The sequence below is a fragment of the Cottoperca gobio genome, chromosome 21 (genome assembly GCF_900634415.1).
Source record: "Cottoperca gobio chromosome 21, fCotGob3.1, whole genome shotgun sequence".
Lineage (NCBI taxonomy): Eukaryota > Metazoa > Chordata > Actinopteri > Perciformes > Bovichtidae > Cottoperca > Cottoperca gobio.
In genome coordinates, this window is record NC_041375.1 from 591812 (window position 1) to 607102 (window position 15291).

The window sequence follows — 15291 nt, forward strand, 5'->3', positions numbered from 1 at the left end:
GTCTTAGCATTTTCAAGACTTTTTTTAAAGACATTTTGCTCCCAATTAAGGCCTTAAATGACAGATTAACTAATTAAATTCAACCCTCTTCACACCATAATGTCAGTAATTGATTCGGTAATTTCTCTTGGACAAAATGATTGAAGTGCAAAGCTGAGAGTGAGCAGTGTGCACACGTTCCTGGTTGTGGACACTATACATGTCAGAGAGGGTGGCGTGTTTGAAGCAGATTATTTCTCCATATTAGAGCATCTATCAGTCAGATGAAAGGATACCAGTGGAACAATACAAGCTGGAGGCCTGTTAACAGCTCCACCATTCACTTTGGAGCTCAGGCTGATGATGCTGAAGTAATAGCTCTGTGCATGTGTGCATGAACATTTACTCCATTACTCAAGAGAATTCTGGTTTGAGAAGTTTGAGCATCATATATGTTGTTTTTATTGCTTTTGTTTGTAAAGTGGAAGCATCATCCACACGTGCAGCAGGAGCAGACTCAGAGGTGGAAGCTCTGTTCCTCTCACCTGTAGAGCCTCATTAACACCTGCTGCATATCAGCACGGAGCATCACAATGAATAATCAGTCTGCAAAGACATTATGCAATAACACCACATTATTTAATACACACAATGCAATACATTTTGTGTAGTTATTTCAGGAAAATGCATTAATGCATGATGTAATAACCAACCAAAATTAATGTTTTCATTCATAAAAATACAATAAATTGAGTCTTTCATAGGTCAAAACTGCATCACTTGTCACCATATTGCTTATATTTTCTAAAAATGTAACACGTGTACAGATGAAGACATCCATATTGGTTGCTTACAACATAATGCACGTAATTCTACATTTTAATTTAGCAGGGAATTGTATTTATTACAAAATGCGGGTGTTATTACATAATGTGCTGTTAGACCTCCGTCAGGCTTTCAGAATACGATGGGAATAAATAGTTTTAAAGTGTTTGTTTGCTTTTATCTTTATTCCGACTAAAATAGAAACATAGATTACTAATCATGGCAGAAAAATGAAACTCTTACGACATGCTGTATGAACTGACACTGTGTCCTCTTTGATTATTCTTGCATTAATCATCTGTGAGGATAAAGTAGAGGCCAGGAGAGACGTTGTGTAATGTATAAATGTGCAAAGGGCACACATGCAGACATCGTCAATCTAACCCTCGCCAAGTACTTTCTCTTTTCTGACACCAGATATACGTCTTTCATTTCACTGGATAAGTCTGCAGTTATTTTATGTTGTTTTTATCGTCAACAAATCCAAGGAAAAGACCAACAATTAGCAATAATTGTGTTTTGAGCCACACCATTGCATCTTCCTACATGACCATGAATGTTGACACTGTACAGTAGTTTGTCTACACATCCTAGAGCTTTAAATACCCTCTAGTACAGCAATTGGGTATTAATCCGCTGCTGAAAATAGTCCCTACAAACAGACTGTTAGCTCCTCTAGTTTTAGGAGATTACTGCACCTTTCAAAAAGAAGAATGCAGCTATACATTTGTGATCCGTTTTTAGTTTTCAGTTGGAAGGAACAGGATTTAAGACGGACAGGATTAAACACATGGTTGGTTTGTGTGTTTAAAGTAGATTTGGTGACAATAAGAAAACTTTAATTCCCTGCTTTTATCCTGAAAGCTTTAACATTTCTGCAAAAATGAAGCAGATTCTTCTTCATTGTTTGTGTTTTCATGAGCCGAGGTGTCGTTGAGACAGCGTAGTACTTGTGTCTGACGCGGACATCTGTTCCCTTTTATCTGAAGACTTGACAGAGTGGGGGAAGATGTCTGTGTGGCACTGCAGAGAAGAGTTCGACTTGATGGAGAAAAAAAACAATCGGTGAGGTCCAGAGAAGTGGTTTGTGTCTCTCAGTAGCCTCACTTTGTTTCTCAATTCTTATTGCAGAGCGCATCTCTCTCTTGTCTCTTATGATTTCCTGCCTCTTCTGCCATCATCTATGCTTTGTGTTTGTTTCCTTACTCTATACACTGCTGCCGGTCTCATCTCTTCCCCCAGCATGCACGCTCTCTTTTGTCAAACACAAACTCAGGACCCATGTGTTTTTAATCTTGCATTGATCCTCCATGAGGGCTCATATTCTCTCTGCTGCTCCTTAAATCTGTTGATTCAGGAGCCATCTTAAGTCGCAGCTGCATTTTCTGCAGCACCCTGTCGTTAAACCCTTCTGTATGTGTATAATCTGTGAATACTGCAGACAATTTACAGACAAGATGCTCATTATTATTGTCTGTTTAACATGCTGCTGCAGCAGTAAACGAAGGTGCCCAGAAGTTATATTCTCCAGCCTCTAAAGGGCATCAGAGGAGTGCACACACACAGACAACCCCCACCAATTCCACTTTTCAAAGCTGCTGCCCAGGGTCCCTTTTAAAGGCACTTTGAAGGGACTGATTACCAGACAGCCTTCAGCTAGAGTCCAGCTACAGTCCTCACAACACACATGTCTAAGAAAACTCACCACACGCTCATGAAATCAAAATTGTGGACGTATGTCTGGATGTGAGTGTGTGTTTCTGCATACAGATACTTCCTTGTGTCTCATGAGCACTTGTTGAACCGTGTACAGTAACACAAGCCGAACCCTCACTGGGATCATTTCAGGTCAGGACCTTTCACACCTTTGTATCATGTTGCATTCAATCCTGAACGTTACAGAAAGACAGAGGAATGAGCAGAATGAAGAGCAGAGGAGGGGTTGGTGGAAACATCAATGTAGAAGACAGGGAAAGAAGTGTGTGTGTGTGTGTGTGTGTGTGTGTGTGTGTGTGTGTTTACTGTACGTGAGCCGGATGGAGCTTCCCTGTGTCAGTGATGGAGTACGAGCACTTTAGCTCAACACCGCTGGGAAGATCTCCATCAGTCCACCTGTTTAATGTGCAACCTCAACCAACAGGCAGAGTACTGGGACATTCACACTGAACTTAGGGCAGCTGCCGGCCTGTCTGCCAGATTCATGTGCAGAACACGATGTCTTAATCGTACTATGTGAATCATTATTGATTTACAAAGAGACGCGTCCAAAGAGAGGTCAGAGGTCACCTTGAGGGATTCAGCATCCACCTCGTCACCACAAAGTGCAGTTTAACAGAGTACTTCTCCAGGTTAATTTTAAAACTCACCATTTACATAATGATCTAAGCAGTGCAGCTGATGTGTTGATATATACCGAGCGATGCTGAATGAGTTACACGTGCACAGTCGGCAGGACTTTAATGTTATGCTTGCTCTCTAATCGGTGTAATCGGTGCTTTAATTTGATTTGTAAATCTTAAATTGTTATAGAAGTCACGGGAGGGTTCGGGTATTAATTGAACCATTCCACTGATTGCAAAATCGTTTCTTAGTAACCATGACTATGCACAGCCGGCCTGTCAAGCTTCGGATTTCTCCACATGTTGAAGAAGTGTGTTTAATACCGATCCACAGTAGTAACCTAAGTCAGTGCTTTCAAGGCCAAAGAGCTTTTCAGTAGCGAAACTATATTTCATGGCGCTACAGGTCACATTTAGGAAAAACCTTCTTCACAATAAGTCACTGGTGGTATTTTCCCGCTGTGTTCTGGATACTCGTTAGCGCTTTATTGTATTTGGGGAAGTTTACGCTCCAGCAACACGAGCCGACGTTATCCAAAATAGAATTACGTTCGCTAAACCCACGAGTTATTCCTCATTCTCATAGTCTTTTCTTTCATAACGTTAAAAGTGAAACATACTTTTTCAAAACTTGAATAATAAAGCAGACATCTAACCTTCGTCTTGCTTGTCCAAGTATGGAAGCAAAGCAGCCCAACAGGGTTCTTTTAGAATGAAATAACAGTCTTAGATCTTCGGTTTTTACTTGTCACGACCTGCATTTGCACTATGTTACATATTTATAGTGGTTTACAGCACCACTCAATGCACTTTCTGTATATAATATAACACATTTTTAATCAGCAGGTGATGGGGTGGAGGGCTTCGCTGACAGTCATATACAAATAGCGCACCTTATTTTACTCATCTTTCTGACTTGTGTGTGGTTTCATTTATTGTTCAGCAGCTTTCTTTGCTCTTATCTATTTCTTCTCTTCGTTCTCTTATTGTCAATCCATCTTTGTCTGTCTTGACAGGATGTATTTTTGAAGTCTTGTTCTCTGCGCACCAGTGTGTAATGTTGCTATTCCACACACACACACACACACAACTTTTGAATGGTGGGGATTTATATTTCTGAGCGCATACAAAGGCCGTTTTTTCTCAGATGTTGACAAGAATAACCACATAGAAGAATTTATAGTTGGAGCTGTAGAGACTTTCTCTATTACGATGTGATTATCACAGAAACACCCCCTGTTAACTGAAAGGCTTGCCAGTGCTGCTAATCACACTGCGATTAATATACCAACTGTGCACCTAATGCACTTCCAGTTCGTTGATCTGTTGCTGGTTCCTAATGTTCACACCAGGGGGCTTCAGAAAGGTCAAGGACCTGTGATTAAAACCTTAAAACTACTCCTTGACACATGCTGTCATATCATTAACTGAAACTGATGGCTTATTTGTCAGCTGGCATATCCTGAATGATTTAAAATAGAAAACGATTGTGAATCGATCAGGATTTATTGAGCCAATATTGATCAATTCAAAGTCGATCGAAGGAAAAGCAGTTTGGTCTTGTTGATGTTGAGCTTTAAGTGGTGTGCAAACATCCATTGAGAGATGTCCGCCAGATAAGAAGAGATCTGTGCCTCCAGCTGGATTTCAGACCTGGGGAAAGACAGAATCAGTAGAGTGTCATCTGCGTAGCGGAGGTAGGAGAAGCCATGAGAGTGAATGACAGAGCCAAGTGAATTGGTGTACAGATTTTAAAAAAGGAGGGAACTCACGACGGAGCCCTGAGGAACTCCATTGGTGACACAGATCCTCTCCACGTTACCCTGTAGGTGCGGTCTTTGAGGTAGGATTTGAGAAGGGAGAGTGTAGTGCCTGAGATGCCCAATTCTTGGAGGGTCTGGTGGAGGACGGTCCCAGTTGAGTGACCTGCCATTCTCAGGGATGTTAGATAGGAGGACGTCGAATTCCTCCAAAAACTCCCCCAAAGGACCTGGAGGATGGTAGAGAACAAGAATGTTTAACTTTACCGCATGAGTTACAGTAACAGCGTGAAATTCGAAAGACAAAGGAGTGAAGTGTTGCAATGGGTAGAGGGAAAAGCTCTATTTGGGAGAGATCAGTAGACTGCCTCCTCTGCCAGTGAGTCTGGGTGAGTGGAAGAAGGAGTAGGCTGTGGAGAGAGCAGCAGGGGTGGAAGCTGGTGTGATCCAAGGCTCAGGGAGAGTAAGGAAGTCGAGGGATTGATGGGATGCGTAGCTAGAGATGAACTCTGTAGATGACTGGCAGTTCCAAAGGCCTCCTGCGAGAAGATAAAAGTTGAGGTTACGGTGATGTTGTGAGCATGTGCGAGGCTTGTAATATCTACGAGAAGACACATGAACAGAAATGGAAAGTATACACATATTTGAAGGAGAGGGAAGAGCAGGCAGAACGGGACACTTAACCCAGTTAATGTTGGCTGTGATTCCCACTTATCCTCCCATGAAGACTCCTTCAAAAGACTCCTTTGTCTTTGTCTTCCCGAGTCTTTGTCCAATAAGGCTGCCGTTCCAAACAAAAGCTATTTTTTAAATTGTATTTAATTTTCAGACTTGATTACTTGGGTGGCTACAGCTGTGCTGGCCACTCCCCCTAATCAGTCACACAATACTCCTGAAGATGATAGCTGGAAATTGAAACACAGATCTCACCTTAATCAGGATATTTGCCCAAAAACAGAAGTAAACAAATACAGAAACACACACACACACACACACACACACACACACACACACGGTCCATGACTGCAATCATCTCACGTTGTTACCACGCCAATGTGTTAGATTATTCATCAAGGCCGTACAGCTGCTGTGCCTTCAGGCATGTTTTCAGGATCAATCCCTCAGCTTGTCCATCTCTCCCTCTGCTTCAGCATGAACACACACACACTATCCATCACACAGCAAATACCCCCTGGAAATAAATAATTAGCTAATTAATAATTAACTGTTTAAAATGTGCACAAGTGACAGAGGCTGCTCTCCTCGGCTAAATGCGCTTGAAAGAAAAATGTAGAGCAATTTAAGCTCTTTGAAAATGTTGAAGTATGATTGACAGATTGTCACCATCACACAAACATGGCCGCGGTGCTTCCATTTAGAAAATATTGAAGGTGGCAGAAAGTTTGATTATTAGACTGCTGCTGTCATCTCAAGTCAAGCCAAGTCAATTATATTTATAGCATGAAATTATATACTTATTTTCCTGATAATTCCTTTCCTTGATTTGGTCATTTGCATCTTGCGTATGAATTAATTTGGTGTTAATTGGTCATTTCTTTCCTCAAGTTCTACTTTTTAATCACTAATTAATTAATAATTAACTATATAAATAACCTTTTCCCTCAGACTCACGTGAGACAGACATTTGAAAAAGACATCCTTATTTTAAAAGTACCCTCATAAATCTGGACCAAGCAACAATCTCCGGGTCCGGGTTCAGAAGAGCCTTAAACCTGCATTCTCTGTAACCTCCAGCAGGGGGCGACTCCTCTGGTTCTATAGAAGTCTATGAGAAAATGTTTCTACTTCACTGTAATCTCCAGCAGGGGGAGACTCCTCTGGTTCTATAGAAGTCTATGAGAAAATGTTTCTACTTCTCTGTAACCTCCAGCAGGGGGCGACTCCTCTGGTCTATAGAAGTCTATGAGAAAATGTTTCTACTCCTCTGTAACCTCCAGCAGGAGGAGACTCCTCTGGTCTATAGAAGTCTATGAGAAAATGTTTCTACTTCTCTGTAACCTCCAGCAGGGGGCAACTCCTCTGGTTCTATAGAAGTCTATGAGAAAATGTTTCTACTTCTCTGTAACCTCCAGCAGGGGGTGACTCCTCTGGTTGTATAGAAGTCTATGAGAATATTTTTCTACTTCTCTCTTGATTTATTACCTCAGTAACATTTTCCTGATGAGTTTATGTCTCAGTCTGTAGTTTCAAGTCTTCTTCAACATGATGTTCATTTAGTAACTTATGGAAACATTTAGAGTAAAATAGAGGATAAAGCAGCGTCTCTTTAGGGCGGGGCTACCTGTGATTGACAGGTCGTTATCACGGTAGTCTGGTTTGGGTGCTCTCTTTGTTTTCAGTCTTAGAACATTAATATTTTCACAATGCTACAAAATGCTACATTATCAAAATGCAATGCCTAAAGCTTTTTAAGGACAAGACAAACTAAAATGTTTTTTGAATTACTCCATGTATACAGAGTCTCTCCATGTTTACTGCAGTGTTTGCAGTGTTGAGTCAGCATTAGGTTGTGAAGTGTGTGGACTTGAGGCTACGAGCTACAGGCCTCAGGCAGAAACACATCAGGAGTCATGGCCGACTCACCTCGTGCACCGCTGTGAACAAGTCCACATTTAAAAGTTTGAAAAAAGTTTGGCTTCAGAGACACTATTGCGACAAGATCAATCTGAAGGTCACATTCAAGCTAAGCACATATTTACCATTAAGATGGAGCAGAATGTTTAGTGGGGTGATAAAGTCTGTGTGGGAATGTCTTCTTTTTCTTTGCTTTGCTGTGCAGCTGCACCACAGTGACAAAGGTCTAGACAGCAGAATTTAAAATAAGAGACATAGAGAAGCAGCTGAAAGGACATTTCCCCAATTATTTACTCTGACAGTTCATAAAAGTCTATCTGAGCAACCAGCACAGATAATTTTATATGATCGTATCTCAGAAAAACTTTGAGCTGTAATATCCTGAGACACCCTGCTTGACTTTAGGGACATCGAAGGACGTTCATTTGTCATTAAATGTTATCATTTACTTTGGCCATTAACAAATAAAAGAAATACAAACTGTTACATTAGCTTTGTTAAATGCCACAGTAAAAGTGTTCTGATTTTGTCGCAGCACTTTTGCAGAAAACGTCTAAAGAGCTGCACAATAGGGAAGTCCGAAAATAATAAATGCTTCACTGGCAGGGTTTGATTGACAGTCTAAGAGGAGCACAGTAATGGCCGCTGACATGTTGCCAAGCAGTAGAAAAGAAGAGAAAAGATTAAACGCAGAGCTAATTATACAATTGAGTCCTCAATGACTAGCTACTTAAGCTTAATTTTCATAGCTAATGGACCAGATATAATGTGGACTGTATGTACTGTCCATTAAACTCCCTTCCAGGAAATGGAAATCTTTGAAATGCTTGTATGGAATGGGAGAAAGAGTGGGTGGAGGGGCGTCGAGGGTTTTCTTCTAAATCACCACCCTGGGCTCACTGGTTGATGACAAATGGAAAATGGCATGGTTCATCGGCTCAACCTCAGAAGCACTGTTCCTTAACTTTGACCCAACAAGAATAAACAGCAGGGTTTTCTCTACTGTTGTAAGACTTGGGCATTACGCAGACACTGCACATTTTTGATAACAGAGCCAGAGAGTCCATTTTTAATTTAGTTTTAATGTATTTATGTTTATGTTTATTTATTGCTGTATTTATTTATTTATTTCATATTCCAATTCCAATATCTGAATATTCTTAAGAATTTAAAGGGTTTACTTGTATTATTATGCTTTTATATTATCATTATATTAGTGGCATAAAATGGTCTTAAAATGACAACAATATTGTTTATCGCGTTATCATGACCTACTAACATTTACTGATGTAGATCAACTGCTTGTTCTCTTTGCACCACCCTGCAAATGTTTTGTTCCCAATTTGAAGTCTCCCTGATGTTTCCAAACAAGCTGATGTTGTCATCTTGAAACTGAACGTTTGAGTTTCAGGGAGAGAAATGTGGTTAATACTGATCAACGAACACCATCCTGATGTGTGAGGGCTGAGTGGAGGAAATGTCAACCTCTGTGGATGTGTTGGCAGGAGGTGTTAACTGTCGGGGGTTCAGACTAGCTGGCATGCGGCGTTTGATGTGCAGGAGAACCAGTTCCTCAAAGCACTTCGTAACAATCGTGAGTGTCAGTGCCACGGGGCGGTTTATGATGTGGTAGTGAGCGAGCGCACACTCAAGAAAAGCTGCACAGTTAAACTATTGCTTTAGGGTGAACCTTTAATCCCATCACACGCACGCATGCACCAGATAAAAGATAAAATGTATAAATAGAATCAAATATTCTACTAATGTGCACATATTGCATTGCCCTGGGATCCTTGATTCTAATATGTGTTGTATGTGTGTTGTAGGCGTCCGTGTTGTATAAGAGCTGCTACTAACAATTGTTTTTATGATCGAACAATCTGCCGATTTCTTTCTCGAATAATGGATTTTATTAAATGTCATGAAAATAGTCAAAGAATTGTCCAGTTTTTTCAAAGTCCAAGGTGATATTTTAATATGATATAAAACAGAGAAAATCAGGAAAACATTTTCACGATTATCAAAGCTTGTGATTATTAGAGGAAACTTTAAACGTTGTCACTCTGTCGTCATCATTGTGCATCTAAGCCTGAATATCATACATGTTGCCATTTTTGTGTAGCGGTGCCACCAACACCTGAGCCTTGTGTACGTCATGACAGAACTTTAGGAGGACATTGGGCCGTTTGCCTTGCTGGCAAATATGGAAACTTAACACGAGACAAAACCATAAAAGTTACATTTATTGATTCTCATTGTTTTCATTGACAAAGACGTACTGTTCTCCGGACTAACAACGGCACCGTGCAGCAGGCTCTTCCACAAGTGGCTATTTTGGCTGTGGGCTGGACAATAGGACAATGGGCCTCACAGGGGACGTGTTCCAACATGATTGTGATTGTGTTCAGGTTGCCCGTCCGTCAGATGTTGCCCAGGGAAAGACGTGGATCACTCCGCTGACAGCTTGATGAGATTGGAGACTTAGAAGCGCACATTAAAGGCCAGTCATGGCTGTAGCTTTGTCATTTGTCAGGTTATGGTGGTGCCTTAGGCTGCGTTTCACAGAAGGTACATACAGCTTTATGTTTGAGTATCTATTACAGTACACACATTGTGCACGGTATATAGAGAAATTGCACGAGCACAGATACAGATATTTATTTTATTAGAGTACCTATATGAAAAGAAAGTGTTTTTATAAGATGTAGAATGTATACTTTATGGTATATCCTTTGTATATATACACTAGGGCTGCAACAAAGACTTTTACTATCAATAATCACAATTATTTCTCCAATATAAAATGTCAGAAAACGGTGGAAATTGTGCGTCCCAGTTTCTCAAAGTTTAAAGACTTGAAGACATTTGAACACTGTAAGGGGTGCGGGTGGTTCTCTCGTTTCTGCCACTTTAAATGTAGTCCAATAAACAAACTATGAAACAGGAACATGGCTGTAATATTTGAGTCAGGCAGCTTCTTCTTCTCTTTGTACTAAGAGTGAAGCTGCACTGACTCACTATCACCTCTAGAGGAACAAGTGGTATTACAAGACAGGAAGGAGCGCAGCTAGCTGTTAGCATGCTAACTTCAGGAGATATCTCTGCAACAGAGACGTCTTTAACGTCAACACTCTTCACACTGTTGGTAATGTTACTTCATTGTTTTAAGTTTAAATTCTGGCACATCTTACACCTTTAATACATTATACTTTACCAAGTGATTTACATAATGGTTCACTGACCCATTTCCTTATAGCATACACAGCTGATCAATCTGTTAACAATGAGTATAACACACACACACACACACACACACACACACACACACACACACACACACACACACACACACACACACACGCAGGTCAGATCCAGCACCTCTCATTTGTTATTCAAGTCGCAGACAGCCCCATTTTACCGGCACAGAAAGTTACATAACTGCAGAAGACAGACAGTGAGAAGCATTCATTAAAACCAACTGAATTTAGAGGAAGGAGAACAGGAAGAAGGCAGGCAAGCAACACTGAGCAAGAACTGACAAGAACAATCACAGAGGAGGGAGTTAAACCTCTATTTAACAAATTCAACCCCGCTGCTGAGAAAGTGATGAGGAATGACAGTGACAGTGAGGTAGAGGAAGAGACACGGACATCCATCACGGCAGTCATTAAGGGAAGATGAACATGAAAACTGTATCCTGGCAACAGAAACTAAGACTGAAGCTAACAATGACTGATGATCATTTTAGAAACAAGTTAGATTGTGTGCGTGTGTAACGCTTTCTTTCTTCCACTTATTTAACTGAACATTCCTCTTTACTCTCAATCTTCTTGTTGCTGTCACAATTGATTTTCCCCCAAATAATAATCTTGTCCTGAAGGAAAATGCTTGTAATACATATATATGCATGTATTGCATATTTTCAACACAACTATAGATATTTAATTGCTATTATTTTGACTAATATTGCACTTATGATTCAGAATAGTGGAGGAAATTATCCTCTTTGCATCATTATTCTGTGAATATCTGCACAATAAAAGATCTGCAGCACCTCAAAACATTCAGAATGATATTTTGCTTCTAAAACATATTGAGCCTCCTGCGATTTGGATATTGCACTCGTTCATGTTGCGATTACAATAAATCTTGGAGTAATGGTTCAGCCCTAAGCCAAAGCCTGATGCATCTTATTCCTCTGGGCCTTAAAGGTTCAAAAACTGTTAACATATATAGTCACTGTTGCCCTTGGTGACATTTTCCTTTATTAGAATGACATCTGCTGCTGTAACTTCTATCTTCTGCTCAAAATGTGCTGGAAATATTCCCCAACAAATGCACCGAAGTTTGTTTAACTTTAGGAAATTACTGAAGCTTTTTAAAATGTGAAAGTAAACACTAACATTTCCCCAGGACCCTTGAGAAGAAGACAATAAAACACAAGTAAATGGAATGTTTTGACCCAATGTTTGTGTTATTTCTTATATTACTGTTGGCTAATTTACCCAGACTAACGTACTAACATCTCACAATTGTCCCAAATGTGAATTAAAAGAGCGAGAGCAGAATATAAAAGTTTGCATCCATGCTGCATTTCTGTTTTGGGAAATAACCCAACATGTCACGGTGGGGAAAAGGTGAGGACTCAAATGCAAGACGGCAGACGAGGAGATTAACAAAAAGAGGGCTTTATTCCAAAAAGCTTGCAAAATAACAAAAATACAAAAGGTAAAAAGTAAACTGAAGAGACAAACCAGGATGACATGTTTGGTGTTTATTTTGCTGGCATCATCCATTGTCTCTGTTGTCCCCGCGGAGACAATGAAAGAGAGAAAGTGAGAGCAGGAGAGAGAGGAAGTGTGCACATGTCAGACATGGGAGTAATTAGCTAATGAGATCTGCTCGTGTGAGAAATACTACAAGTTGTGTAAACTCCTGCACACGTGGACGCAGACGTCCACCCTCTTCTGTGCAGACACGGGAACATGTGTCCTCCCCTCCACATGTGCCTTTCTCTCTGGCTTGATAAGTCTCAACAACACAGGCAGTGAAACACACACACACACACACACACACACACACACACACACACACACACACCTCACACATCAGCATTATACCATGAAATATTTAATAAGGAGGTCTCGAGGGCCTTCAGGATTGATGGATCAAGGAGGACGCCTGAGCACAAAGTAATAAATAGTCCATTTTAGAGGGTTCACCCATCAACATGCCTGGGGCCATTAACTTAATATGCACTGGCAAAATGTTCCACTTTGTATACACACACACACACACACACACACACACACACACACACACACACACACACACACACACATATCTATCTTCTGCTGATGACCGATCAACAGAGCGTAGCTGAGTTTGTAAAGCAAACAGAGCATCGTGTCGGGCATGTTCCTGTCTGCACACAAGTTACTTGAGGGAGGACGGATGTGCTGCAGGCTGCATCATTTAAAGAAACCTCGTAAGGTTTAGTGACGACTCCTGACAGTGTTTACTTCACCCGATCAGTTCGTGTTACTGATCTGCCGGACCTCCTCGCTCTGCAAACCAGCAGCCGAGCTCCCAGACGTCTCTCACAACGAGGCGGCTTCTTGTGTTTGAACATTTGATGGAAATGTAACGCAGTGGTTTCTTTGAGGAAAGCAGAATACACATATGCACTTGTGTATTTAGACTCTGGTACAATAGAATTCTCAATGCAAATCCAATATGCTTTGGCTAGAAATAGAAAACAAAAACAGTATTGACATATAAACACACAAATACATATAAAATTCAACCTTTATTTACTTATATAATATATATACATATATATATAATCAGATGTTGCTTTGCAGCCGCATTGATCCCTCTCCTACCTCTCCTCTCTCCTTGCAGACAGCAACTTTGTTCTGGGAAACGCCCAGGTGCAGACGCTCTACCCCATCGTGTACTGCTCCGACGGGTTCTGTGAGCTCACGGGTTACGCCCGCGCCGAGCTCATGCAGAAGAGCTGCGCTTGTCACTTCCTGTACGGCCCGGAAACCAGTGACCAGTTAACGGCCCAGATCCAAGGAGCCCTGGACGAGAGGAAGGAGTTCAAGACCGAACTGGTCTTCTACAAGAAGGAAGGTGAGACTGCACCAGGTGTGTGTGTGTGTGTGTGTGTGTGTGTGTGTGTGTGTGTGTGTGTGTGTGTGTGTGTGTGTGTGTGTGTGTGATGTAGACAGGAGACTCTTCTCACTCCCAAGAGAGTCCAGCGACACAATATAAATCTCAAACAAGAGAGAAAAGGTTCATCAGTAAACACTTCTCACAAACCGCTCTTTAAGTAAAGACAACAGAAACTGAATATTTACAGCAATAACTCCTTCACCTGGTTCTTAAACACAACAACACTGAGAACACACAAATCACTACACACCAACACACTCAATGCTGCTCTTTGTTGGGAGCAGCAGAGAGGGGCGACTGAAGGTCAGGCTGCAGTTTAAAAGGGATGGATGTCATCTGGTGGACCAATCAGGTCACTTGAGAAAATGGTCCAATCACCACACATGCACACTCACACACATGCACACTCACACACATGCACACTCACACACACGCACACTCACACACATGCACACTTACACACATACACACTCACACACATGCACACTCACACACACGCACACTCACACACATGCACACTTACACACATACACACTCACACACATGCACACATGCACACTCACACTCATGCACACTCACACTCATGCACACTCACACACATGCACACTCACACACATGCACACTCACACACATGCACACTCTGAGGGGAGGACACATGATGACACGGGGTCATAACAGTATGATCCTTTGGATTTTTAATACTTTCAGTTCAGTGTTTCCATTAGTGGTTTATGTCACATCAGGTGGACGTGCAGTTCTTTTACAAAGTGTCGCAGTGATAACATCTACGCTAGAAATCAAACATCCGGATGTTTAATTGGTCCAGCATCTGAGGGTTCGCATCTCATAATGATTTACTGACACAGAATCCAGAAGTGGAGAAAAGTTTTGATGAATTGAATCAAACGGGATCAAAACATTCGTTAACTCTCGTGCACTGTCATCCAGTCTGAAACCTTAATATTTAAAACACTCACAAGGACAAGCCGCTTGATTCTTCCTTCACCCTGGATCCTTTCTTCAAGAATTCAAGGTAACACACGGGGTGAATAACTGATATACAAATAATCATTGTGTGGGTGAAGTACTCCTTTAAACGTCACATCATCTCCGTACAGCTGACAGCTGAAAGGTGTCAATGTGTGTGAGTGTGAACAAATTGTTCTTAAAAACAGCATTTAAGACAAATTTCCCCTGAATAATAATTATAGCCATATTATTACAAAAACACATTCTTCTGAGGAACATAGTATGTACTGTAGATGTGATGTTATGCCAGATTACTAAGGGATTTAATTCACTACTGAGTATATGAAAGGAAATCGTGAAAAGTCAAATGAGCTTTCATGTTGCAATGTCCGCCTCGTGTGTTCGATCGACTCCCATGCTCAGCAGCCCAACAGGGAGACGAGGAGGGATTTTAAGGAAGTGGAAAATACATACAACTACATATGAATGCTATCGATTGATAAGAAGCTGTCGCAGACTGAAAACCATCTGTTTCAGATGCACCAATAACTAAATATGTATGTAGCACTTACTTTGGTTTATTTGCAGCGTCTGTACCTGCAGGACTCTTGCTGTTCAGAGTTGTATCCTCATGATTTTTTGCA

General features: G+C 41.0%; 1 protein-coding gene across 1 annotated transcript in view; it reads left to right on the forward strand.

Moving 5' to 3' along the window:
- Nucleotides 1–15291, forward strand: part of kcnh3 (potassium voltage-gated channel, subfamily H (eag-related), member 3) — a 110272-nt gene that overhangs the window by 49881 nt on the left and 45100 nt on the right. Inside the window, exon 2 of the mRNA XM_029459159.1 lies at nt 13403–13636. Coding sequence (XP_029315019.1) covers nt 13403–13636 — 234 coding nt within the window. The remainder of the gene's footprint in view (nt 1–13402; nt 13637–15291) is intronic.